The 27,960-nt window shown below is 43.1% G+C and overlaps 1 protein-coding gene and 1 non-coding gene across 3 annotated transcripts; one reads left to right on the top strand and one right to left on the bottom strand.

Annotated features, from left to right (window-relative positions):
- Window positions 1-58: 58 nt before the first annotated feature.
- Window positions 59-27,394, bottom strand: CRTAM (cytotoxic and regulatory T cell molecule). 2 transcript variants are annotated; one of them, XM_007091202.3, is made up of 11 exons: window positions 27,312-27,393; window positions 27,098-27,187; window positions 19,607-19,753; window positions 16,339-16,491; window positions 14,123-14,266; window positions 13,030-13,191; window positions 8,674-8,754; window positions 6,622-6,705; window positions 4,941-5,087; window positions 2,601-2,687; window positions 59-910 (listed from the first exon to the last, which is right to left on the bottom strand). In XM_007091202.3, the coding sequence occupies exons 2-11, from the start codon at window positions 27,162-27,164 to the stop codon at window positions 780-782; spliced, it is 1,203 nt and encodes a 400-aa protein (XP_007091264.3). In that variant the 5' UTR covers window positions 27,165-27,187; window positions 27,312-27,393; the 3' UTR covers window positions 59-779. The 2 variants fall into 2 exon arrangements, with proteins under 2 accessions (XP_007091264.3, XP_042814003.1); XM_042958069.1 differs by lacking the exon at window positions 14,123-14,266 and having other exon boundaries at window positions 27,312-27,394.
- On the top strand, window positions 18,097-18,205 carry LOC122231571. Its single transcript, XR_006208835.1, has one exon. It is a non-coding gene; the product is annotated as a U6 spliceosomal RNA (small nuclear RNA).
- Window positions 27,395-27,960: the final 566 nt, after the last annotated feature.

The raw sequence follows: 27,960 nt of genomic DNA, 5'->3' as shown, positions 1-27,960 counted from the left end.
ACATGTCCCTTTCCCATGGTAAGATAAAAGGAGGAAATACAACTTGGACCACAACCACTAGAAAAACACTCAGCTTTTTATTAAATAATTTTTTAAAGCATTAATTAGGTCATAGTAAGTTAAACTTGCTGTTGTTGTTGTTGTTTTGGTACATGTTTTTGTAATGAAACGTCCTGGTGAAAACTTGGCCAGATCCACTCTTGTGATTTAGCAAGAAAACCTTCGAAAAATCAAATCTTTGGGCCTGCCTTGAACTAAAGCTACATCTTCTTAAAGCCCTTCTGGAAAGTAAGCTCCTAGCATTGGAGACCTTTTTTAGGTCCTTTCCATCCCAAAGTTTGTATCTGGCGATCGGAAGGAAAGATTTATAAAAAAAAAAAAAAAAAAAATTTTTTTTTTTTAAAGGAGTTCTGCTCAAGCCCAAGCTTCATGGTAAGATGCTAGCTGGCCCAATCAACCCTGATCTCCAAGACTTAAGAGTCTCCTCCTTCTCTGAAGTAGTGTCAGGCATGATAGGTTTTTTCCTCTTCTTTTTTCTTTTCTTTTCCTCTTCTCTTCTCTTTTTTTTTTTTTTTTTTTAACTATGAAGCTTTGTGTCCATGGTCTGGTCCTCATTTCACAGCCCTGAATCCAGGGCGGGGTGCCACGGCAGTCTACCATGTTGCATTGCACTCAAAGTATATTTTTTCTTGTGACCGTAATTATGCTCCTTCCCCTGGGCTGCTCCACTGTGAGGCCTGCAGCTGCACCGAAGTCAGTATTTGCTGTCGCAAAGGACGTTACACAATGGTCTCTGGTATGTGAGCGGGCTCTCCTTTGAATTTCGAACTCCGTGGATCGTCTTTCCGCCTTGTTTTTGCTTCAGAGTACAACCGTGTGATGTAGTTCATGTAGCTCTTCGAGTGGAAAGCTGAAAGAAAAACAGGTCGAAGATGAAAATTCCTTTTGAACAACAGTGCACCCGTTCGTTTGGGACACGTTGGCTGCACGTGGTCTTGTTAGGTCCATATGTTAATGTCTTAAACATCAAATCAGAAATCGATGGATGCATATCCTATAAATGGTCTGAATGCATTGCCACAGTCTGATTTTTAAAAGGTCTTACGTAAGCAACACGCTAACCAACCTGAAATAAAACTTGTAGACGTTTCTGCTGTGAGACCCAACAAATAAGAACCCACGTTGCATTTGGCAAATTTTATACTGAAAGTCACAGGGCTTACGGGAAACAGGACCACTCAAAGCCCGTTAACTATACACAGAGGCTGGAGACCGCTCCAGAGGATGCTTTTTAAGTGAGCGAAAACAGTGAAGTTGAAATGTCAGGTCTGAGGGAGCCAAGGGAAGGAGGATGGACGTAGAGGTTGGAGCCCAGGGGGAAGTACCACCTCCCACCTCTGTGGCAAGCCCCTGGGATCGGACCTTTCTGGGGAGGGAGCCCTGAGTGAAAGTACTCATTTTCTTCAAGTTGAGATGCAAAAGGCTTTCTGCTTGTTCAGCAGCTGAGCTCAGGGCATTTTTTCTCCTGCTAAAAGTTACACTTCAACACCCACTGTTCTAGTGCCCCTCACTTGGGAAAATTGGCATAGGAAACAATCCAACTTACGCCTCATACTGACGTTATTCTCCTACTTGCGGGTCGATTACACAGACATTGACATTATAGAAACACATGCGATACAAGAGGCTTTCTGCACCTTACACGCACTTCCCCTCACACCCCCAGTTCTCACAGTCTGCCCTCTTGTTCCCCTCTCCCAGCCAGTAAGTGATTCTTCCCACTTCACACCCTACTGGGTCAAAGCAAAAAAAAGGGCAGAGGTGTTGTGAAAGACCGGCTTCCTACAAAAACCTCAATAAAACCATTAGAAACTAGCAGCAAAGCTCTTCTGCATGTCTTGCAACTCTTGGCAGGGGGAGGAAGTTAATTTGCATGGAGGAAACAAAACGGTTGGAAGGTATAAGATTCTTTACCGTAGCGCTGGTTGCTGTCTACTGGATTTTTGTCAAACACACACACACACACACACACACACACACACACACAAAATCTCCTTTTAGACCCTTCCTTTCACTTTTTGGAAACGTATTTTGCTTGGGAAATTGCAATGGAGTGCTCCAAAAGCCCCCAAATATTTCTGCTTGAATCAGTTAAGCCTTGTGTTCATTTATTCAACACACATTTGTCAAACACTCCATTCGCCATCAGGCCCTGTGTTAGAATCTGAGGACACGCTGAGATCAACCCAGCTTTTCACCACCCAAAGGAGTACTGTGGTGGCTAAATCAACACATCAAAAATGACCAGTTGGTGCGGGAAGTGCTGGACTGTCAAGGTGTCTGTGAGATACCCCTCAGCACAAGAGGGACGTACAGTCTACGGGTGTGTCTGGCTGTGACAGTCAGGACACAGAGATGGCTTCCCAAAGGAACTTAATGGTCTCTACTTTACATTTTGGAAGATGCACTTATGTGCTACACAAGACGATTTAGGTGATTGACTTTCTAGTGCTAAAAATCAGACTTGGCGTTTCACCCTCCTCCTTCAAGACAACAAATTAAGCTCATTTTTCAAGTTTTAGGTCATGTAGGTGACTCACTTTGGTCCTTTTTCTCTTGGGATGATGTTTCTTCATTATTTGACCTCGATTTGTAACTTTCCAGCGTGTGTTCTGAAATTTCGTTCTCTGCAAGAAAAGAAAACTGTGTTATTAGTTTCTGGTGTCACACATCACCTATGTGTAGAAATGTATTTTGAATAAGATGATCCTTCTGTCTACACAATAGTGGACTTACCCCTGCCCCTCCCATACGTCATGCCCTCATTCGTTTAGAGAATTGTTTTTGTTCTTTGCTATGATTCCTGCAGGCACTGTGCTGGGCAGTGTAAGAGTTGTGGAAATCAAATGACCACAGATTAGAATCAAGTATTGTTCTTTGAGATGGAACGATTCCAGGAGGCCTTAACGAACCATGGGGGTGAAGCATTAACGGGGGACTTTGCAACTATACGATGACATTTGCCTGTTGCGCAGGTACAGCCGAAAAGCCAGACTTTGTCTCTAGGTCTAATTATGATGAACGTTGGTCCAGCTGAATATATAGAGAGAGTGACATCAAACCGGAAGTTGTACTTTTAAGAGGGTGAGAGCCATTCAAAGAGGTAGTGTATTTTGCCTTGGGACATAATGAGTTCTCTGCTACTGGGGGTGTTGGAGCCATATGTCGCTAAATGATCCTGGGCCAGCAACGCCGTAATGCAAGTCACATGTGTAATTTTATAAATTTTCTAATGGCCATGTTGCAAAAGCAAAAAGAAGTAGGTAAAATGAATAATTATTAACAATTTATATTTGATTTACCTAGTAGATCTAATATGTTATTATTAGACATGTATTTGTGTGTGTTGAGTTTTTTTTTTAACTTTCTTTTAATGTTTATTTATTTTTGAGAGAGAGAGAGAGAGAGAGAGTGTGTGTGTGTGTGTGTGTGTGTGTGTGTGAGCAGGCAAGGGGTAGAGAGAAAGGGAGACACAGAATCCGAAGCAGGCTCCAGGCTCCAGGCTCCGAGCTGTCAGCACAGAGCCCGACATGGGGCTCAAACTCACGAACCGCCAGATCATGACCTGAGCCAAAGTCGGACGCTTAACCGACTGAGCCACCCACCCAGGCACCCCCGTGTTGGGTTTTCAAAGTGGGGTGTATATTCTATCCTTGCAGCACATCTCAAAAGCAACTGGCAACATTTTAAGTGCTCAATAGCCATGTTGTGTCTACTCTGTTGGGCAACACAGGTCTAAATAATCACTCAGAATTAAAGAGGGGATATCATCCTGGTACACATTTATAGGAGGAATTGAGTAGATATTCTGGATAACTTCTGAAGTCCTTCCAGCCCTGATATGTGTTGAATCTATGCATTTCAATAGATACCTTCCATGCTGGCTGAATAATATATATATTGCATATATACATAATATATATAATAATCTTTATGTAATACTATTATATATTACTATTATACTATGATATGTGATACTTTTATAATATTGTATGTACTATTATAGTATATATAATACTATTATAATAGCATATATAATACTATTATAATGTTATATATATGTATATTTTTTTCCCCCGTTGATAACTTCTAAACCAGAATGCTTAGCAAAAATTACTAACATATTATGGTTGAGGGAGGCTGACTGCATTATTTCAAAGTAAGAACACAACTGGGACACCTGGGTGGCTCAGTCCGTTAAGCATCTGACTTTGGCCCAGGTCATGATCTCGCGGTTCGTGGGGTTCGAGCCCCGCATCGAGCTCTGTGCTGACAGCTCGGGGCCGGAGCCTGCTTTGGATTGGATTCCGTGCCTCCCTCTCTCTCTGCCCCCGCCCCTCTTGCGTGCATGTTCCCTCACACACTCTCTCTTTCTCTCAAAAATAAACAAGCATTAAAAAAAATTTTTTTTTGAAACAAAAACAAAGTAAGAGCACAACCAAGACAGTATACATTCAACCTTTGATTGACCGTCCCTAGAATATGAACTCCTTGAGAGCAGGGATCTTGTTGACAGAGGTATCCCCAGTGCCTGGAACCGCGCCCGGCACCTGATAGGTACTCCGTGAATACCTTTTTGAGTGCATGAATGAATGCGTTTTCCGCCTGGCGTCCTTTTGCGAACGGCAGCTTTTATAATTTAATGTCAATTCCCGGAGCTACTCTGCTTTCTCTTGGTTACACGCTCTTTGATTAGAGCCCCTGGAGATTGCACATCCTGTGTTTACTACGAAACAGACCATGGCGTATTTGCGTGACAACACTTCCCAAACAGATGGCTGAAGTATCTAACAGAAAAGCTTTAAGTTGGCAGAATTTCCTTTTGGCTAGCCAACCGTTTCTGCATCTTGCGGCCCCCCAGCAGCTCCCGCGCCGCTCACCTTTTTTCCATATCACGTGTGCTTTCCGAAGCTTCATTATGAAGAGCTGGACGATGATGAAGAGTATGAAGATGAGAAAGGAGACCAGGGTGAGCAGCAGAATGCCATTTTTCCTCCTTATCACCCCCACGTACTGAAGATTTGTTTCTGTAAGGCAAATGAGAGGAATTCAGCTCAAGGTCGGTTTGCTTCCGTCCCTGAGGAATTTGCAGGCTGCTTCCCAAATGTCAGATAGGCGGATAGGCCACTCAGACAGAAAGACGGAGGACTTTAACCTGAAGGGAAAGAGATTCATATTATTTATTCTCCAAAAACAAGCCAACAGGCGGACAAACGCCATTCTGTGAGGTGATTGGAAAAACGCTCTCATGTGCCGTAGGTAGTGAAGCTGTGATTTTTCATTTCTAGAGAATGCAGGCAAGAATATTGACTTAGATTAGAGTCGGGGGATTTAAGTGAGCTGTAAGAAATGAGTGTTTTAGCAACATGTGGTTAAGCAGCAAGAGAGGTTGTTAAGGAGTATGAAAAGCTACGCAAATGCAGTGAACATTCATGAATGTTGGCTTGGTTAAAGGTGGTCCTCCATGAAGGCATTCGGAGATCAAGGAGGTGAGGTCTTGAAGATCTTTCTAAACCTCACACTCGGATTCGGCCGGCTCTGATTTTGCCCAAATGTCCTGCCCCCTCTAACAACAAGCAGTTAAGGAGCACCAGCTACGTCTGGAGCTGCTTGGAGCTCATTAGACACAATCTCTGTGCTTTAGGGCATAGTTCTCTCTCTGTAGAAACAGATAAATTAATAAGACAGAAGTCAGAGTGCGCTTTATGGGAGGTTTGAGGGTCCTGTTCTGCCCCGTAGACTGTGGGAGCCGCAGAGGTCTTGTGAACACAGGCGTGAAGCGTCCAGAGAGGGGTGTTTCGATAATAGAGTCTTAAAAATGATCACAGCTCCAGCGAGTCACGAGACTTTGTGCAGGAGACGATGAGAGTCTGGACCAGGGAGGTGGCAGTGATAGTAGACAAAAAATCTGGAAGGGAAGACTCAAAAGTCCTTGGAGACGGACTGATTTTTTATGTGTGTGTGTGTGTGTGTGTGTGTGTGTGTGTGTGTGTGTGTGTGTGTGTGTACACACGCAGGAGTGAAGGATGACACCAAGGTGTGGGGCTTGTGTGATGGTTTGGACAAGCTGATTTTATGGGAAAAGATGCTGTTCGGCTTTTAGTGATGTTGAGTTTGAAGAGATGGCAGAAAATCCAGCCATGGGATACGTAGGAGGTGGAATGCAATAGGGATTCGTTCTCCAGAGAATGTTCTGGAAGCATAGGTATGGAAATCATCTGCATAGTGGCAATAGGAACAATCCTGGGGAGGGGTAAACCCTTTAAGAATTAAGGGAGGAATCAAGAATAGAGAAGTGAAGTCAGAAGTATATCCACATATAAGAAGCCAGAGGAGGAAGGGAGGTTAGCTCATGGACACAGAGAAGGACTGATTAGCAAAGAGTGACAGGACCAGGCAGAGTATGTCAGGGAAGCCAGGGAGACCCTAAGCCAAGAAACAAGGGAGGGATTAACCAATAAAAAGGTCAAGGAAAATAGGGACAGAAAAAGGCCATTGGATTTATTGGTTCAGAGGTTAAAATGTCAAGTGTTTATTCTAAATGCTGTAGGGGACACTTACCAGTGGTTAAGTCAGGATCTTGAGCGGTTTGGTTTTTCTCTTCCTTGTCAATCTCTGTTGTATTAGAATCTTCCACTACTGCAACTAAGTTGAAAGAAGTTAAGACATGATATATACATCTGACTCTCTGTGAATAGCGTGTACATACACATACTAATCCCCAAACAGCAAAGCATCTTTGGGAACCAAATTAAGTAGTCCGACTTAAAAACAAACAAAACAAACAGACAAAACACAAGACTATTTCTGAACTACTGACTTCTCCCCAAAATAGTTGCAAATGGCCAGGCTCATTTTGCCTTATTTTTTAAAGATACATGTTTACCGAACACTGTGTGCTAAGCCTGAAACAGAGCATTTGGTATGTTTCTCACGGCAGCTCTGAACAGAGGCTTAGAGAAGCTAAGTAAGTTGTCTGAAGTCACGCAGCAAAGAAGTGACAGAGCCTATCCCGAAATTCAGAATGCAAAATTTAAACCGTTCTTTTATCCTTCCCACCTGAACCCGGCCTGTGAGCGAGAAGGTCTTTAGAAAGGTGCAAGATAACAACAGAACACTGAAGGGTGACATCCCGAGCTTTATGGAAGGATAAGCTAGCAGCCTGGAAAGCAATGATTTTTATGTTGAAAAATAGGCTCCCTTGTCATTCAAACCCATACTGGCCTCTCCCCCTTAGAAGCAGGGTGTCCTGTGATGGTTTTGCTAGGTGAGAGAAGTCATAGAAAGAAGAGATCTCTTCTTCTGATTTTGTTGCTCGTCCTGCCTATTCCCACCTCCCCGCCTCCCCCTCCCAACCTAGTCTCTTGCTTTTTTAGCCCATTGCACAGCGCCACTGTGTGGATCCCACGGGGAATGAGACCACCCATTCTACTGAAAATGGCTATTATTAACTGTAATACAATCATAGGAATTGAAAGCTGAAAGGAAATTTAGAAACCATATTAAATCTTCGGTTCTATATGAAAAAGCAGAGCAGAAAATTGGGTTGTATAGTAGCTCCGTAAGCCAATTTAAAGACAAGTCGATTCTAAACACGTTTAAAAAAATTGGATTATTAAAGCAAGTGATGTGACCGCTCCACTTCAGGTTATTTTCAATTTCCATCGCCCTTCAAAAAACCGTACGGTACATATTGCTTCTATCGGTGTTTAGAAACCCCAAACATTGACTTTTTAAATATTATTCCAGATAAAAGTTGTAGAAAAATACAATCTGATACTCAACCATGAACATACATGCTAATGATACGAAAACACTTATCCCATCAAATGAGATTATTAGAGACATACTATTTGAAATAGGAAGAGGACACGTAGGAATTTCTGCCCTTTCTGGCTGAGGCTGTTTTGCTCAAAACATCGTAACAAATGAATGTATTCATACACGTATATATTCGCACTGCGTTTTCTGAGTACCTCCTAGTGCCAGATACGACGCTAGGTAAAATGCAAAGATAAACACGTGATTATTCCCCAGAGTTAACCCCCCAATGGGTTGACTGTCTAAAAAGTTGGTTATAATTCATTCAGGCTTTTTAAATTCTGCGTTTAAGGTTGAATCCTGTCATCAAAAACTATCCGAGTTCTTGACAACCAAGTAACTGAGGTGTTTTCAAAGGTGATTTTGTTCTTCCGTGACGAAGAGCAGCAAATCTCCAGATCCTGTTTCTTTGCCCTTTGCTGAAATCAAGTCTTTATTTTGTGTTTAGTCTGTTCTGGATGAGAAAACAATGAAACGAGTCTCTCCATAAATGAATCCAACCTTGCCCTTTACCATAGAGGAAATTCAAAGGTCACTGTGTGTGTGTGTGTGTGTGTATCAAGCAACATAGCACTGAATTTACAAGGCATTAGTGACCCTGAAGCCCCCCCCTCCCCCAACTAAGGGAACATTCTACCACAAAGCTGGAGCCAACAGAGGGGGTCCTGCATAGTCTTATTAAAAATTTTTAAAAATCTGAAAATTGAGAATTGGAAAAGTGACCTTCCCGAGGAGGCATGATTTTTTTTTTTTTTTTTTTTTGGTCTTAAGTTTTAATGGGTTGACACTTACCAGTGCTAGTGGGCTGCTGAGGGTCTGCAGACGATGGAGAGTTTTTCTCCAGGGCATCTGAAGCTGTCTCTCGATCAGTAACTAGGAAAGGGGAAAAACAGAATTCTGCAACCACGGAGAGCAGTTTTACCCACATTGTGCTCAGTACAGCAGGTTGGAGAGTGTATTTGGCTGCTACCTGCTCGTGGAGGTTTTTGCAGAAACCTCAGCACTACGTATTCTGCAGCTCTTGCTCTGGTTTTTGAAACTGTATCCTGCTGGCTGCCCATCTGCTAAGCTGCCTGGCTTAGAAGTGCAGCGTGCCGGACTTGGAGTGGTACATTTGGCAATAATAGGCAGAGGGTATTCGCTGTCTTTCTTTCCATCTACCTGCCTGCCTCTCTGTCTGTCTATGCATTCACATATCTCCCTCCTTATTTATTAGTTAGGTGGCCTTGGAGTCAGTCACGGATTGGGTCGAATTCCAATGCTGTTGACTTGGCTTGTGCTGAGTGAGTTTGAGCAAGATGCCTAATCTCTTGAATGCTCAATTTTTTCTTACCTGGAAAATGGAAATGCTAAGCTTTGCCCTTGGGAGGTTTTTTTGTGTGTACGTGAGAATTAATGAGTTCATTCATACAACACGTTCAGCCCAACGCTTTGCTGTTTATAAAACATGATGCTAACAGTATAACATAAAACAATGTTTAGGGATGTCTCCAGACATTCATTGTAGCGCGGATTTGACCCCTGAGCAGTCCTGCAACCAGAGGGTGTATAGGAAAGGTGCCTGAAATTTTATAAATAGGGATATGTGACGGGTAGGTAATGTCTTTTTGGAATCTGTGAGTGCGTCTCAGCTTTTTATTTAATGGCTTTGAACGTTTCTTTTCTTAAACATGTAAAACTTTTGGAAACGATACAAATGCCAGAGTTGCATGCGAGAGCTCTGAGAAAAGGAAGAACCGCCACTAAGGAAACAATAGAGAAATAGTAATTTAGACTGTCAGGCTAAGATGAACTCTGTGACCACAAAGATGTCAGGGAAAATTGAAAAGACAGCTGCTAGCAATGAAAGGAGAGAAAAAGCTTGGAAGCTAGTAGGATGGAAACACTGGAGGCAAATTATAAGACGAGAATATGGGAAATATTGGGGACACGTAGAAAAATTATCAAGAATGATCAAGATCTTCTGGAATAATGTATATGATACTGTGTGGATTCAGATAATTATATATTTTTGTACAGAACAGGAGATATACACACACCCATGAGTTTGTATTTACTTTGATTTGTTCTCCCAGTCAACAAGCTAGTGAGTAGATTCCGTTAGACCAAATGTTATTTTGATTAAATGGGTACTGGTGCTTTATGATTTCTGTCTCTGCTTGGTTAGAATGTTATAGACTTGTGCTGTTCAATACAGCATACACGGGCTACACTATTGAAGTTTAAATTAATAGAAGTTAATATTAAAAATTTACTCAGTTGCACCGGCCCCATTTCCGTTTTGAAAAACCTGTATCCCCCCTGTGAGCTTGACAGCTTCTAAATACTAAGACTTCGATGAAATCGGTGACGATATCAATGAATGGGATTTTGATGCCGAAATGTGTCAACATTTGAAAGTTCTGTATAAATCAATATATTGATATTTTCCAAATGACCAAGGCATGATGCTACAAATCATGCCTGGCTAAAAGATTTATCCAAAGTGCAAATCTGTTCAAAGAATTTAATGTAACAAGGGCATGAAAAGTTCATTGATAGGGTTCCAGAGTCCACATAGCAATTAACCTTTAAGAAGTCACCTCTTGTTGAGTTTTAGTATAGTATCAAAGAAGAATATCCACAATTATCTGAAAAGTTATTAATATCATCTTCTCTTTCCCAACTACGTATTTGTGGGAGGCTGTATTTTTGTATATATTTCAAGCAAAACAACATATCGCAAGAGAATTAACGCTGAAATTATGAGAACCTAATTCTATGAAACCAGATACCAAAGAGATTTTTAAGATGAAAAACAATGCCATTTTCCTCGCTAACATTTTGGCGTTGCAAAATACAGGGTTTTTTTTTTTTTTTATACAAGTGTGTCATTTCTATGTATATGTAGTGGATTCATTTTTTAAATAAGTCAACTTTTTTTAGTTTTAATTTCTAATGCGTAAGTATGGACAGGTGCGATTCACATAAGTAAAAATTCTTTGGGGTCCTCAAGTATTTGTAGGAGTGTCGAGGGTTCCTGCAATCGGTGAGGGTGAGAACTGTCGCTCAGGTTTTTTGTTTTTATCTCACCTCCAGATAAGTAACAGGAAATCAAGATTCCTCATTGGGAATACTGAAAAGATGAAGGAAACCATTGTGAAGGTGGCCTAATCTATTCCTGTCCTGTTTTCCTTCTCCAAGCATTGCGTTGTGAGTTTTTCAAAGGAAGACGTTACTCATTCCAGTACCTGCCCCCTCTCCAGATAGGGTGCTTGCCTGATGTTCATTTTCTCAAGTCCTACCATGCAGTATGGGGACGAAGGGGGTCAGAATCCTTACTTGTAAAATTATTTTATCTTATTTTATTAAAAAATGTTTTTTTTAATGTTTATTTATTTTTGAGAGAGAGAGAGAGAGAGAGAGAGCGAGAGAGAGAGAGAGAGCACAAGCAGGAAAGGGGCAGAGAGAGAGAGGGAGACTCCAAAGCAGACTCCAGGCTCTGAGCTGTCAGCACAGAGCCTGATGCAGGACTCGAACACACAGATTGCAAGATCGTGACCTGAGCTGAAGTCAGAGGCTTAACGGACTGAGCCACCCAGACGTCCCCTTGTAAGTGTGTTTTAAAGCATTCTCACTAATCCACCTTGTAAAACTCATGGGATGGACAAAACGGGTGTAGTATCTGTACGTCCATTGAGTAGCTTGCCACAGGGGAAAGTCATAAACACATGGAAGCCACCACCAGCTGATACTGGAATTACTCTTTGAATACTTAATGAAGATCTGGCAGTGGGGGCTAAACAGTCGACCGTTAGGTCATAAATAAAATAAAATCAAGTCGTATCCCATTACTGTTAGAAGCATTTGATGGCTAGGATTTTGAGTCGTAGAGAACTATGGCCATAATGGAAGAGAAAGAAACTGTGATTTCCCCTCAAGAGTAAATTTTTGTAGGTGGCCCGAACAATAGCTGAAGAAGTCAACATAGATTTTTTTTCAACATGGTTGGTTCTCTTATTTAAGACTCTGAATGACTTTCAGAAGCAGCCCCCAACCCCCCCGCCCCCCCACGCATGCGCTGTGCTCCACTGACAGCAGAGGCTGGAGGGGGGAGGAGTCATCAGGAGGTAGGAATGTTTGCTAGTACCCAGCCGCGTCTGCGGGGGCTTAAGTCTTCTAAATGCAGCTTCCTCAAGACTTGCTACTTTTGGTTTGACGAGAAAGTGACTGGTGGAAAGCCTGTGGTAGTGAGGGGGGGGGGGACCTGTTAGCCACAGCAGTGGCAGCCCCCACGGGGCAGCATGGCAGTTTTCCCACCGTGGTGTTCTCCTTCACCAGCGCCTTTCATCAGCAGTAATTTCCCAAAGAGCTTTTTCAGCAAGTGTGTCCTCATCCAACAGCTTCCTCCTTCCCTAGTGTGAGTGCATCCTTGTACTTCAGAAATTCTTCTGACACTGTGAGGTACTTTATACAATAACGAAGGTCAGAGTCTTGTGATTCATGCTACCTCTTACTAGATACTTCCTGACTCAAACATTTTCTAGAGTTTTGAAATCCCTATTTTTTTTTTTTTTTTTTTTTTTGCATTTGATGAAGGAATCATTCTGGAAAAATGGAGGCGACTCCTCTTCACAGTGACGATGTGACGTTTCGTTTGTTATTTGTTCTGCTGGGAATGTTAACCTGGTTAAACTAAAATCCGCAGAACGGTCATAACAAAAGAAGTCTAAAGAGTAATCATGACTTAGTTTGACTGTGTGAGTGTTTTATATTAACGTAAAATGATATGGACAAGTTTAGATCTATTTCAACGGCTATTATCTCCTTTTGGGTATGCTTCAGACGACCTCTTCAAAATCGTGAGCGCAATCAAACGATTCGAGGCCAAGTTATGTCAGCTGTCATTATCAAAAAGCAGGCATGATGCTATTTGCATATGGCGCTCTGCTAGGCTTTCTGCACAACTGGGGTTCCCAGCGTTGGGACGGTCGCATTCTGACACCCAGCTGGAGAAATTTCCATCATTAAGGGAATTTGCTGTTAAGGAGAGCTTTGCTGACTGCGATCTCACTCTGAAGGACTTTTCCCATTCCGTTTCATTTTGTTCAATAGTGTGCTATGAAGGTAAATTGAAAATGATTAAAAACAATCGTTCATCCCTCTTACCCGTATCTTCAAATCGGAATGGTGCCACCAGTTTTCTTCCTTGTAGACCTTTGTGTCGGATAATGCAGTCCACTGTTGAGTTTTTGCTGTACGTGTGGACTCTGAGGATGCTGCTGCTGTTACATTTCTTCCCATCGGTTTCAAATTCATGGCGGGTTTCACCTATGGAGCGAGTTAAAGAGGTGTGTGACGTTGTGGCTTCTTAACACCGTTGGGTGGTTTGGTTCCCTCAGGGACCAATGGCCTTGACCTCTTGGCAAAGCTGTTAGACTCCTAACCTCATTCTGACTTCAGCCAACCCCCTTGTACCTACGTGGCCCTAGTCACAGAGGGGAGCAGGTGAATAACAATGAATAGGTTTCTGTAAACCCGTCACCACTGGGGGGGAAAAAAATCCAAAGCTTATCGTGGTTACAACAAGGGCAGCCCGATGTTGTCAAACACAAAGACCCACGACTTTACTCGGTTTGGACGAATAAGGCAAATTAATGGAGAGGTCTTGGAATGATGTGGAATTGGCATTGGAATGAATCTCTCTATGATTAAGTAAAATTGAATGTAACCTGTGTCACAACGTACACAAACCGTAAACAGGTCCCAATTGTGACAGTCTGTTATCCTGCTTAGTCAATTGAACGCTGCTTCAATCTAATCAAAGTTTAGATTCTTTGGTACCATATGATATTTTTATCTGTCACTGAGGGTACTGCACTTTAGAAGTGTTCCAATATACAAGCATTGTGGTAAATGTATTTTCAATTTTGTGTCTGCTAAACAAGTCATGCTGAGGTGATAGCTATTTTCCTGTTTTATGAACTTTTGTTGAATTTTAAGAAGCCATAATAAAGACTCTATTTTAGGTTCCTGCTTTGTTTTAAGCACAAACAGGCAGTCGTATTATTTGTGATAGGTTTTCAAGATGAAGGCAGAGTATCGATTGGTTATAAAGATAATTTGGAAAAGAACTGATGGATTAATGAATGTTGTTTTCTGGCACTTGGTGCCACCAGAGGGTGCCAGAGGATTTAAAACTTCCTTGGAAATGTAAGTAGGAAGGAAAACAAAGGAGGAAAGGACCATCTCCCCTACTTACCGTAGAGCTCTATGTCGTTCCCTAAAATCCAAGTTATCTGCGGAGGGGGCTTACTTCTCACAGTGGAGCATTTAAGTGTAACGTGTTCTTTTCCATTTTGCATTCTGGTAACTGAAGCTTCCAGGATTGGTGCGGAAGGAGTTGCTGGAAGAAAATTGTTTTTTTTTTCTATGCTTAATTAGCTGGTCTACGTATCCCAGTAAAGCACGGAGTCTGATCATCTGTAGGGACGATTGTAGCGTATGGTCTCAATCATGGGATTTTTTTTTTTTTTTTGCTCGACCTTTTCCAGAATACTGTTAAGGGGCTTTTATGTACTTGTAACGCTACCTTGGCTGTAGTCACACTGTTTGTTACCCAGGGTACGATCAGTCCCTGAAAATCCCCAATGTTTCAACAGCAATTTTTGCATTTGACAAATGACTGTATTTGACTAGTAGAACGCTAGGTGAGGAGTACAGACCCGAATTCCAGTTTCATCTGTCACCGGCTGTTGTAAGAACTAGTGCATGTCCCTCAACTTCTTTCAGTTTCCTTGTCCGTGACATGAAAGGAGTTGGTTTATGTTGGTTTATGGCTGTTTCCGTTCTAAACTTTCACGAGTGTATGATTCACGCCAAGGTAAGTTAGTTCCGTCCCCTCCTCCCATCAAAAGGTGCATTTCTTTTATAAAGGACCCATTTGTCCTTTTTCTTCCTACTCCTGTCTTGGAAATGGAATTCACCCTTGAACAGTGCGGGCACTAGGGGCACTGACACCTCCCTCCACCACTGCGCAGTCAAAAATCTCTGTATAACTTTTGACTCCCCCCAAACTTAACCAAGAGCCTGCTGTTGATGGGAAGCCTTACTGATAACAGGAACAACCGGTTAGCACGTTTTTGTATGTTCTATGTATTTTATAGTGTATTCTTACAGTAAAATAAGCTAGAGAAAAGAAACTGTGAAGAAAATCATAAGGAAGAGAAAATACATTTATAGGACTGGACTGTATTTATTGGCAAAAATCCACGTGTAAGTGGAGCGGCACAATTCAAGCCTGTGTGGTTCAAGGGGCAAGGGTGATTTTTAGTTAGGCTAACTTCTTCCTCTTTCCCGTTCTACTTCACACTTTGGTCCAGAACCCTACTCTTTCACATTTATTTGCTGATTTGTCTGCCATCGAAACATGGTAAAGTCAGCCCCGAGCATGCAGCATTGGGTGCCGGCAGTACACGTATGAAAAAATTAGCTATTTGAGGAGCTCATAGTCCGGTGATAGACTCAGCCCCTAAACTGTCAGTTGAAAGATCATGTATTAAGTGCAGCGAGAGAGGTACGCGTGGAGAGTTCTAAGACCCCAGAAGAGCACACAAGCAGCGTGAGCCAGAGTGCCACGAGGGGTGGCCAGTAAGGTGGGTGAGTCACATCGGTTCTTAAAACCCGAAGGGAGCCATTCCTTCCCAGATACTTCGTTACCCCGCAGGCACCACGCTGTATTAATTCAACCGAAGTCTAAGAAATCCACTCGTGGGATATGTGGAATTATGCCACTTAGAGACCGACAGAAAGCAGTGTTTCGAATTGATCTGTTCCATCACAAAAATCGGAAAAGTAAAGACAGTAAGACTCACGCTGACCTCAGCTGACCGTCCACAGAACTGGGCAGGCCCCGGGCGATCTGGACGCTGTTACTTCCTATCCTCGTCTCCCAACCCACCTCTCACTGGCAGAGAGGGACTGGTTTGGGCAGAGGATGCGAGCCGTTGCCCAGTGCAGTCACCTCTGCCTTCATTCCATCTTAGGCTATGCAGTCGTAAGGTTCTACTTTTTTTTTTTTTTTTTTTTTTTACACACTGCTTTGCCTGTCTAAACTAGCGTGCCAACTCCTGGTGGGCACGGATTGTGTCTAATCCCTCGTCGATTCCCAGGAGCTTAGTACAGTGCCTGGCACACAGTCGTGGCTCATCAAATATTAATTCTCCTTCCTTTTAATTTCCCCAGAGAGGAAACTTCGCTGATGCCAGAGACACGTTTCACAAAGTCACATTTTAATCTAGAGCTCGCCGGTCAACATGTTCCTTTCTGCTTCCGTTCGACAAAGGATGGCAGAGGTCCCCTAGGAAATGCCTTGCTACAGGCGCTGTTTCTAAACTCAGATGTTAAGCGTAAGAATGATGTGTCCTGTTCAGAGGCCCGTCGCTCCCCTGCTGGGTGTGCTGGCTGTCAACCACCTACCTGTCACGATCACTTTTACTTCCTTTGTTCTCACGGAGCTGCCGTATCGTAAACACTTGTACACGCCTTCATCTTGCTGGCTGACATTAAGCACGCCGATGGAGAGCTGATGGGCGGAGTGATGCAGAAGCTGGTATTTGGGATTTTTTAAAGCTGGACGAGAAGGCAAAGGAACTGTTAGGAAGCAAACTAGCAGATGAATACAGACTCTCTGCCCATTGATTCTTCACAGGAATGGCTTTTGAATTTCACACGTGGACGGAGCAAATGTCACATCTTTGATTGAGCTGCCTTCCAAATTTCTGGTGTTACCAGCTGGATGCCTCTCAACAGCTCCACGTTCGTTTAGGAAACAAAATATTTTGCGACTGGGATCTGTGAGATAAACCGGTCGCTTTATTTGCATGTGTATGAAATTAACTGACATTAACCCTGTGCTGGTGAAGGGTTCAGGCTGCAGGAGGATTACATCCCCCCTCCCCCCTCCCCCCTTTTTTTTACATTATGAGAAATGCCCCATTGTAATTACCTCCTCAAAATCTGATTGATTTGAGGCTGTCTTGTCACAAAGGATGTGAAGAATGGAAGATCAGTGCACGGCTAGTCATTACGCCAGTTGGCTGCTTTTTCTTTTTATGTTTTTTAAGGGCTTTATTTTTGAGTAGTCTCTACACACAACGTGGGGCTCGAGCTCATAACCCGGGATCGAGAGTTGCATGCTCCATCAACTGAGCCAGCCAGGCGCCCCTTTTGTTTTTAATTTTTTAGAAGTTTGTTATTATTTGAAGTTTCCTAAAGATTTTAGCAAGTGGTTTTTGTTTTTATTTTTGTTCTGTTTGGTTTGGTTCTATATTGACCTGGGATGTCTATCTCAGACCATAGGTCCCTTGGCAAATCAGAGGCTCCTGAAATGAGTGGTTTTGTCTTCCTTCCCTTCCTTCTCCTCCTTCTCCACCGCCCCCCCCCCCCCCGCTTTCTTTCTAGATTTGTAACACAAACCTAAAATAGTTGTGCTTTGAATGGCTGCCCAAGGAAGGTTGTCTCTCATCTGATATAATGGTTGTATGTCCTGGGACACTGATATTACCTGGGCTAGAATCCCTGAATTCTCAGCCTCAGCACTATTGACTTTTGAGTCCATAATTCTTTGTTGTGGGGGCCCTCCTGTACATTATAAGATGTTTAGCAACAACCCGGGCCTTTCTACTCACTAGATGCCAGTGCCCCTGCCTGTTCCCAATTATAACAACCAGAATTCTTTCCAGACGTTGCCCTATGTCCCCTGGAAGGCAAGAATGACCCTCAGTTGAGCATCACCGAGTTCAATCAAGGTACTCTGCTAGAAACTTGGGAGTGCCCATCTTATCCTGGTTTGCCAAAAACCAAGCCAAAACAAGAGAAAGCGTGATTTAATGGCAATTATCTCTACCCAAAGTTTTTCTCTCAAAACTTTTAACAACCAATATCTACTTTATTGGAATCTAGTATTGATAGTTGATTTAGTTTGAAATATGTGGTTATTTTACATTGAACATAGCAATATTTAAAGATTTTTTTAATGTTTATTTTTGAGAGAGAGAGAGAGAGGGAGAGAGACCGCATGAGTGGGGAAGGGGCAGAGAGAGAGGGAGACACAGAATCCGAACCAGGCTCCAGGCTCTGAGCTGTCAGCACAGAGCCCGACACGGGGCTCAAACTCCCGTACTGTGAGGTCATGATCTGAGCCAAAGTCCGATGCTTAACCAACTGAGCCACGCAGGTGCCCCGAACACAGCAATATTTAAAAAATGTTTCATAGCTGCAGAGAAGAATGGCATGGCCCCTGTGCAAGGATGACCTGCAAATTCGTGAAGCATTCCATATTTTTCTGGGTGTTGTGTGGAAACCAATTTGACAATAAATTTCATATTTAAAAAAAATTTAAAAAAATGTTTCATAGCATATTAAGTTTTTTAGGGGCTCTGCTTTTACAAGGCAGAATGCAACTTGCTGTTTTGGAGACTTTTCCAAGTATTTGGCAGCTGAGAATATTAAATGGAGACATGCAGTGGTCTCATTATCTAGGGGAGGGTTTAGTAAAATTCTGCCCAAAGAGATGAACTAAATAGACTTTTAAGAACACCTTTCCTTGGGGCACCTGGGTGGCTCGGTTTGTGAAGCATCTGACTCTTGATTTCAGCTCAAGTCATGATCTCACAGTCGGTGAGTTCGAGCCCCGAGTGGGGCTCTGCACTGACAGTGTGGAGCCTGCTTGGGATTCTCTCTCTCCCTCTCTCTCTCTCTCTCTGCCCCTCCCCTGCTTGCTGGCTTTCTCTCTCTCTCTCTCTCTCAAAATGAAAAAATAATCCCTTTATTATTATATTATATTATATTACATATATATTATATAATATTATATATAATATTATTTTATTATTATTATAAATAACGTAAAAAAATCCCTTTCCTTAAGAAAAAAACAACAACATTGTGACTGTGCGGTGATGGTTGTTAGATTTACTGGGGCAATTGCTCTGAAATATATACATAATACTAGATCATTGTACGCATCAATACAGGGTGACATGTCCACTATATCTCAATAAAACTGGGCGGGGGAGGGGGTTGCGGGGAAGAATCCCCTTCCGTCTCAGGCATCCAGGGCTCATTGTGAAAAGGAGGAATGACTGTCCTCCTTTCCAAAGCGGCATGTCCTGTCAGTTGGTCGGCGACCTTGCTTTTGTGCCGAGGCCAGCAGAAGAGGAGATGTTGGGAAGGGAGTTTTGTGGTATGACTTTGAGCTGCTCAGATGGAAAACGAAGCAGCTGGCTCCAGCCGGAGGGGTGGGGGGGGGTGGGGGGGGTGGGGGGGGTGGGGGGGGGGGGGGGGGGGTGGGGCGCGACGGTGTTAGCTGCCAGAGGATAAAGGGCCTCTAGTCAGTCTCCTGCCTGCCTGTCATGGCGCTGCTGAGAGTGAAAAAGCGAGGTGGGGGTAAGGTGGGGGCATGGAAACGTGCTTTGTGATTTGAGCCCCCTTTACCAATCATTCTGGGGGGGTTTCCATTTCAGACTTCCTGTCAAAAAAAAGCAGCCGTGTGTAAAATGATAGGCCGCTGGGTGTGATCCCCGCGTAATCGTAGGTGGGCCAAGCCCATCGTTGGGGTGACTCATGCTGGTTTCTATCCCACACCAGCTTGTCTGTCTGGAAAATCCCTCAGGTTGCGATCTGGTGGCGATTGTTTTTTTTTGTTGTTGTTGTTGTTTGCTTGTTTTTTGTTTTTTGCACTTACCAGGATGCTCATTTAAAAAAATGGTGAACCCTGATGGGGCCAGCCACTGCAGGGACGTGGTCTTCCCCTGAGAAACGACACATTTGAGAGTGAGCGTCTGGCCTTCCTCCACGGTGACTGTTTCTGTGTGGTTGGTCAGAAAGGCTTCTGCAGAGGAAGAGAAGTGGAGACGGTCAGGCTGGCAACGGGGCAAGGCACTCCCAAGCTGAGGCAGGGTCAACGCAACCTCCTCCTCAGCACAACCTCCTTCGTTCATTCAATCATTCGTTACGTACTTCTTTTTTTTTTTTTTCCAATAAACATTTTGAAAATTTTTTAAGTTTATTTATTTATTTTGAGAGAGAGAGCAAGCGGGGTTGGGGCAGAGAGAGAGAATCCCAAGCAGGCTCCACGCTGTCCGCGCAGAGCCCGATGTGGGGCTCGATCTCACAAACCGTGAGATCACGATCTGAGCCGAAATCAAGAGTCGGTGGCTCAACCAACTGAGCCACCCAGGCCCCTCTCATTACATACTTCTTATAGAAACAAAGCGTCAGTCAGTACAAAGGAGCCAGCACTGTAGGTAGCGACAGTAGGATGTCTCCTGAAGGGGTGCGATTTTGATAGGAAATAAAGGAAAATTGTTGAACAACATCCATCGGGCGTCCGCCCTCTCGTAGCCCGGAAACTCAGCCAGGCCACGTCGAACCTATATTTAATTTAACTTTCAAAATAATCCTATGAAGAGCGAGTTACTTCGCTGGCTCTACAGATGAGGGAGTAGAGGCTGATGGTCACACAGGTCCTGGAGCTGGGATCTGGACCCATGTCTGTGGTCTTCCAAGTCCATGGTCATGTAACTAGGTCAGACTGTCTCAATGATGAGACCGGAAAACTCAGCCTCTCTGGCCTCCGTTTATGAAGCAAGCTCCTTCTGGCTTGAAGTATAAGCAGCGTGTCTGGAATTCTAAGCGGCGCTCTTGTGAATTAGGGAGCTGCCCTTCACAGGAGCGGGGAGGCCCCACCTGCAAAAGAGCTGCTGTGCCAGAGGAATGATGTTCTAAGATCTCTTCCAATTTAATTTTCCACAGCAGCACTTTCTCCAGGCAAACACGAGAGACTAGTTTCCCGAATCACAGCCCCCAGAGAATGGTAAACAATTGGTCGTAAACAGCTGCAAATGTATCCTCCCAAAAAAGGAAATTGATAAAAAAAAATTATAATAATAAATTGGATTTACTGCTGATTTGGCTGCCATCCGTTCTTCAAGTTTTAAATTAAAAAAAAATTTTTTTTTTGTTTTTAAGGACAAGACAATTCTTATCAATGAAAGTACAAAACACTTCCGTAAACAGGAGAATACCGTGGGGTTATAAATTATGAATAGCAAATGTAATGAGTTTTACTCCATCATCTGAAACCTTAAAAAAAAAAGGGAAAGGAAAAAAGGAGTTTATTTCCTTGTGATAAATTTCAAGTATTAGGAAAAGTGCTTTGGAGAGCCCTGGGAATTAATTGGTGCAGACTTTTTAGTTTGTTCCATTTCTAGGTCATTAATTTCCATCTGGCCCCTGGCAATAATAACCCAGAATTGTTGTATTGCATTTGTATTGACTTCCATGGGAAAAAAGTTTGCTTGCGTTCTAATGGAAAAATACCCATATCATCAGTCAATACTATAATGAACAATGAAGACTCAATAAAAAGATACTGTGTTTCCATCAGAGCGTTGAAGCATAAGCCCTGAATTCTGCTTAGGTTGGGTCATTTGGAAATATTTTCATCTATAAAATCAACCCATAATTGAGTAATAGGGATAATATTAGTGGAGATGCTTTGAAATGACAGTGGAACTAAGGTTAAGCAACTTCTGAGCCAAGAGATTGAATCTGAAACTGTCTACCTTCTATCGCTTCCGTAATCATTCCATTATGATTCTTGCTTTACTTTCTAGTTCTTGTGTTAGCCTGCTTCCCACAGGTTGAAGTTTCTAGAGGGCAGTGACTATGTCATATTTCTCTAAAATTCATTCCTTACAGGAGCTATCACAGTGTGAGCTTGAAAAGTAATGGTTTAATGCCAGCTTTCATGATGGCACCATAATGCAGGCGATGGGCAGATGTCTTTGGTCTCCTGTTGTTAATAAGAATACTGAGAGACAGGAGGGAAGGCACTACGTTGAATCAATGATAGAATAAAAGACCACTGTTGAGCAACATGCCCTGATTTCATCCTTCAGGCCAGAAATTGATACTTGGAAGTTTTGCCCAAGTTCTTACCTTTCAGCAAAGTGATGGTCTAGACAGGAAGCCTGTATTTGGGGAAATGGAAGCAGTGATATGTATCGGCAGCCTGTTTGTGAATGAATGGCTTCCATTTTAAAGATATCTTTTTCTCGAGATGCATGCTTTTGAGTGAAATTGCGTGATTTGCTTCTTACACTGTACAAAATTATAATGAGGGGCGCCTGGGTAGCTCAATCAGTTAAGCGTCCGACTCTTGGTTTCAGCTCAGGTCATGATCTCACAGTTCGCGGGTTCAATCCCCGCGTTGGGCTCCACGCTGTCATCCCTGCTTGGGATTCTCTCTCTCTCTCTCTCTCTTTCTCTCTGCCCCGCCCCCCATTCCACATACTCTCTCTCTCTCAAAATAAATAAATACATTAAAAAATTGTAATGAAATACAGTACGACTTCTTAGCATATGCTATAAAGAATTGTATCTCCTAAGATCAGTTTACTCCTGTTGAGAATGTAATATTCGCCAACTGACCTACCACAACTATAAATGCCTGGGTTTCAGATGGAAAGGGCTGCGTTGGAGACATAGGCTGTTTTTTGTGACTCTGCTCCAAGCCTTGCCTTTAGCTTGACCAGCTTATTTCTCTTGCAGTGTTACCATGTGGGACCCCTTGTTTAGTTTTGAGACAGGAAGTCTTTGTAGAAAGGAAGAATGGCTCCAGTGAGAAGCCACAGGCCCACACGGCTTCAGCTGCGGTGCTTAAAAATATTGTTCACTGTGTCAAGGGCCCGCTAAAGGGTAGAAGAGGAAGACACCTGTACCTGACTTTTCATGGTACGCCTTCTAAGGGAAAGTTCCCCAGGGTTCTCTCGTTGCCACTGCACGCTGAGGGGGAACTCTTCTTTTACATTTTCTTTTTCATCTAAGTTTTGGAGTCCAACTTTCACCTTCTTCGTCAGAGGGAGGGGGTGTGGGTTACCTTCTGTGTTCACCACTTCCTCCCCTGTAGGCTCTAAACACGTCTATGCTTGTGCACCCTTCCTTGGCCTTTCTTATGTAGATCCTGAGGGCTGCGTCCCCTCCCTAGTGCTCCCCAGCTGGGCCTCAGGGTTCCAGTCTGCAGGTTAGCGCGCGACACGGCTCCACAGATACCGGGGAGCAAAGCTTGGCAGTGAATGGCTGTGGAGTCTCTCCTGGGAGGTCACCGCTTACTGTTAGTAGGTCGTGTCTACTGAGTGGATTATTGACTTCGACCAGATCCATCCATCCATGGAAGGCCACGTGTTACGAGGCTGCTAGTTGACTCTGGGCTCATAGATCGGGACTGGTTTATATACGGAAGTAGAACCTGTGACCTTCCCCATCGTCTCCACCCCCAACCTCACGAACTAATTGTCCTATCAGTGGAATGGCCACACGCCAAAGCCTATGTGACCGGCCCTCAGGCAAAAGGGCAAGCATCAGTGACCGCCACCTACGCAGGCATCCACGGATAAGACCTGTGCAGTGCCTAAGATTCCTTGATTTCCCCCCAAGATTTTGGGAGTTGCCATGTCTGCTCTCCCCTTTACTAGGGGCTATCAGGTGGATCGAAGAACGAATAAGATGTCCTTTCTTGTTGTTACCTTAGTAGCCCAATTATTGCGTGCGGCACATTTTAAAACTCCAGAACCGAGCAAGTCTGTCCTGCAGGGACCCAGACTCCTCACGCCCCATTGGAAATCATCATCTCTCGCGTCCCCCTATGCTCCAGATGCGTCTTACACAGATATGCCACCTGCTCTGTCCCAGCGCTTGCTTGTGTTAACTAATGTCGTCGCCAGCCACTGCCAGGTTCAGGGTCAGGAAGATACTTTACCTCCATGCTGTTCTGTCATCCTGGATACATTTCTTATCCCCTCCAGGACTCAACTCAGATTATCGGGCTTTTGTCGAACCTGCCTAACGAGTCTTTAGCCTCCTTCTTCCTCACAATGACCTGCCCTCTCCTCTAAGACCCTCAAAGCTTCTGAATGGACTCCTGTTACAGCACTTGGCACATTACTTTATAATTATTTGGTTACAAGCATGTCTGTGTGTAGATTACAGACTTCTCGTGAAAAGGTTGTTTGCCATTCATTCATTTTACAGTCCCAGGGCCTTACACAGAGTAAGATTTTAAGTATTAGCTGAGTCAGTGGCTAAAAAGATGAAGAAATGTATATATTCATGACCAAACACTATAATAGGATATAAGCTTAGCTCTGTTATTGTTATGTTGCATAGAAAAGCTTGAGTTAAATTAACACCAGAGACACAGAATGAATTGTCTCAAATCAGAGCCCTATTTACACGACTATTATGCGGTAGTAGACAAAAAAGTGGTTCAGTTTAGATCGTTATGAAAAATGCTTACTGTTATTTTTTTGAGATAGAATCAACAGAGAAAGTTACGAGGGGGCCAGTGAATCTGGCTCGGCCCAAATTAAATTATTTCCAGTATGGCTTTCAAGAAGACATCTCAAAGTATCCACACACTTGGGAATTATCAACAGGCGTATCAACAGAACCTTATATTTGCAACTGTTCTTTGTTTCCTATATCCTACCCTCCACTAAAGACCAGAATAGCGGGAGTCTCATCATCCATAGTATAGGTGAAGGGGATGAATTTTGAAAAATTGTTCGTTCTTGAACTGCGTTTTACCCATCCTAAAGGCTCTTTATGTGAGTGGTAGCCTTGAAAAGAGGGAGGCTCTGAGATTATGGGACTTTTCTTGTCTATAATTCTTGGCGGCCTTAGTTAGAAGTCGCCCTGGTGGAAGCAGGTGCAGTGATCTTCCCATAGTTCATAGCTAAAAACAGCTGGCAGTGTCCAGTGTTGCCAAAATTGATGATTTGCTGCCTTTTTTTGCCAACAGGAAAGCAACACGATCAGCCCCTTTCCTATTTGGGACTCTGATGGGCCTGAGCAAGGTGAGGTCAGAGGGGACAGTTTGTGCTTAATACCATTAAGTCTAGATGCCTCCTGGGTGGCCCTTTGGGTGAGTTTCCAGGTTGGGATTTTTCTATTACACATCTTCCAAACTGTATAGATCAGTGGCTATCAAACTTCTGATCTACATTAGGAAGCACTTTCTATCACAGCCTGGTAGAAAGACACACACACACACACACACACACACACACACACACACACACTAAATGTTTCATTAGATAATACATAAGTGCTGTGTAAGCTGATTGACTACCTGTGAAAACTTAGGCAGGTTATCTCACTTCTTTTAAACTCTCTATTCTCATGTAAATTAGGGATATTAAATGTTTGTTTATTTTTGGGAGCGTGCAAGTGGGGGAGGGGCAGAGAGAGGGGAACAGAGGATCTAAAGCAGGCTCTGCACTGACAGGCCGAGGGCGGCAGCTAGCCCGATGTGGGGCTCGAACTCACGAACTGCAAGATCATGACCTGAGCCGAAGTCAGAGGCTCAACAGACTAAGCCACCCAGGTGCCCCAGGGATATTAATACCTCAGTATCTTTGCTAGGATTAGGTGTGACTAATAAACGTGCCCAACACTGTGCATGGCGCGATGAATAGCTTTTTCTACCGTCTTTATAAATAGTATTTGAATAATTTACATTCTAAAAAAGTTGTCTTAGGTTTACCTTAAGACGTGATTATGACTGCCTTTAAAAACTTTTTTTGTATGGTACTTTTATGAGGCAATAACTTGACTCCTCAAAAAATTAAGGTCTGTTAAAGGCTTCAAACTTTGGAATAATTGAAAAAACATTCTATCTATCTAAATGTACTTCTCCTGAATGTATGAGCTGTTCTTTAAGCCACTTATTGAAGAAACTAATATTATTACCAATATTGAATTCATATTATGTGCCTCAGGGTAGAGGGACCAAAAAAGAAAGCACTTCATTTAATTGTATCAAGTAGGAAATTGAAGTACTATGTAAAATAGGAAATCGAGTTTTTTAAAATAATGTCATTCAGATGCAGTTGTATCGCGAATGTAGATTTAGAAGGACAGGTGCATTACCTGAAACATAACTACAGTTCAGCTCAAACAAACACACAGCCAGCAACACACTTCTGCATAGCTTCTTTTGCAAGAATTTGGTACAACTTGCAATCAGAGATTTAAAGACACCTATATCCTGCCTCCCGTTTGAGCAGGCTAAAAAGGTAACAATAGTTTTAATTTTCATATTGCTACATTAGAATTAAGTGAGCATCAAAAATCAAAATGGGAAATTATAATAAAATGTAGAGTATAATAGGGGCACCTGGGTGGCTCAATCGGTTAAGTGCCTGACTTCCGCTCAGGTCATGATCTCGCCGTCAGTGAGTTCCAGCCCTGCATCAGGCTTGGTACTGACAGCTCGGAGCCTGGAGCCTGCTTCGAATTCTGTGTCTCCCTCTCTCTCTGCCCCTCCCCCACTCGTGCTCTGTCTCTCTCTCTCAAAAATAAAAACATAAAAAAATTAAAAGGTAAAGTATAACTGACTCCAAAAATAAGCAGGAACTTTTCATGAGGCTCATTAATATCTCGGAACTAATTAAGAGTTGTATAGCTAGCCTTTGCCATTTTCAAAGTGCTTTCACGTTTGAAATTTGATCCTTGTAAAAATGTGAGTCGGTTGGCCCGACATTTTTAATCATTCTTCATTTCAAGATACAGAAATTGAGTTTTCTTTTATTAAATGTTTATTTATTTTTGAGAGAGAGAGCACGAGCATGGGAGGGGCAGAGAGCGAGGGAGACACAGAATCCGAAGCAGGCTCCAGGCTCTGAGCTGTCAGCACAGAGCCCGACGCGGGACTTGAACCCACGGACCGTGAGATCATGACGAGCCAAAGTCAGACGCTTAACGGACTGAGCCTCCCAGGCGCCCCCAGAAATTGAGTTTTTAGAGAAATTATCTGGCTAAGGCTTATTCAGTGAGGAAGTTTTTAAAATCCAAAACTGATGCCCTTTCAACTGGTCGACCCTTACAACACAGAGCCTAAGGAGCCTGTTTGTTACATTTTGCCGTAACACAGATCCCACAGAGACACATGCGACAGTGACCCTTTTCCATCCCGGTTAGCAATTGAACAACAGGTTAAATAAAGCAGTAACATCCCTCCCTGTGAGATCTTGGTGTACCTTGGAAAGCATTAAGATATTTACCTGGGTTGCCTTCTGTGGTAGGTCCGCTGTGAACGCAGCTGACTGATGGGTAGATTTGGTAACATACCAGGTCAACTGAGTGGCATAAAAAATGAGCTCTAAGGGCTTACCTTGTAAGGGGAAGCAAGCCAGCAAGCTGCAAAGTCTCCACCACATACTGTGCCGTGCTGTTGTCATACTTTGTCAACTTCCTCTAGATTCTGAAATAAATGGAGCAGAGTGGTTTCTTTTGAAGGGGGAGAGGCAGGAGCTTTGTGACCTCACGTGTCTCCCCGCCCCCATTGGCTCTGGAAGCCCCCTCTTAGTTCGCTGCCCCCAAAATACCTCCAGGTGGAACATTTAGGGGACCACATGTGTCATCGCGATCGTGGAGAGGTGTGAGTGATGTGTTGGTGGCACAGATCACTCTGCCACACGTGGGAAGTACTGGTAAATCTACTAGTTGTGAGGCTTTTTGGGGGAGGAGGGGTGGGAGAGAGATTAAAATTTCCCCGTGTAGTGACGTAATCTTATTTTTACTTTTCTAGTGTATTGACGGTGATAGACAATTTATTTTATTTGTTTTTATTTATTTATTTTAATTTACATCCAAGTGAGTTAGCATCTAGTGCAACAGTGATTTCAGGAGTAGATTCCTTAATGCCCCTTCCCCCTTTAGCCCATACCCCCTCCCACCACCCCTCCAGGAACCCTCTGTCTGTTCTCCATGCTGAACCTTTGTGAATATTTTGTTTCTGACAATAATGTATAATGGTCTTCAGGGGCTAGAATTCAGTCACGTTATTTGATCATTTAAAAAATCTTCATCCATCCATCCATCCATCCGTCTCTACATCTATCCAGCCATCTAGTATGTATTGTTCCAAGATACCGCATATAAAAGATAAATTCCTTGTTTTCAAGGAGAATATGATCTCGTAGGGGGTGACAACTGGCAAACGAACTATTTTGGTATTGAACTGTCATTAATTGG

The sequence above is a fragment of the Panthera tigris genome, chromosome D1 (assembly GCF_018350195.1).
Source record: "Panthera tigris isolate Pti1 chromosome D1, P.tigris_Pti1_mat1.1, whole genome shotgun sequence".
Taxonomy (NCBI): Eukaryota; Metazoa; Chordata; class Mammalia; order Carnivora; family Felidae; genus Panthera; species Panthera tigris.
This window is presented reverse-complemented; position numbering and strand designations above follow the sequence as displayed.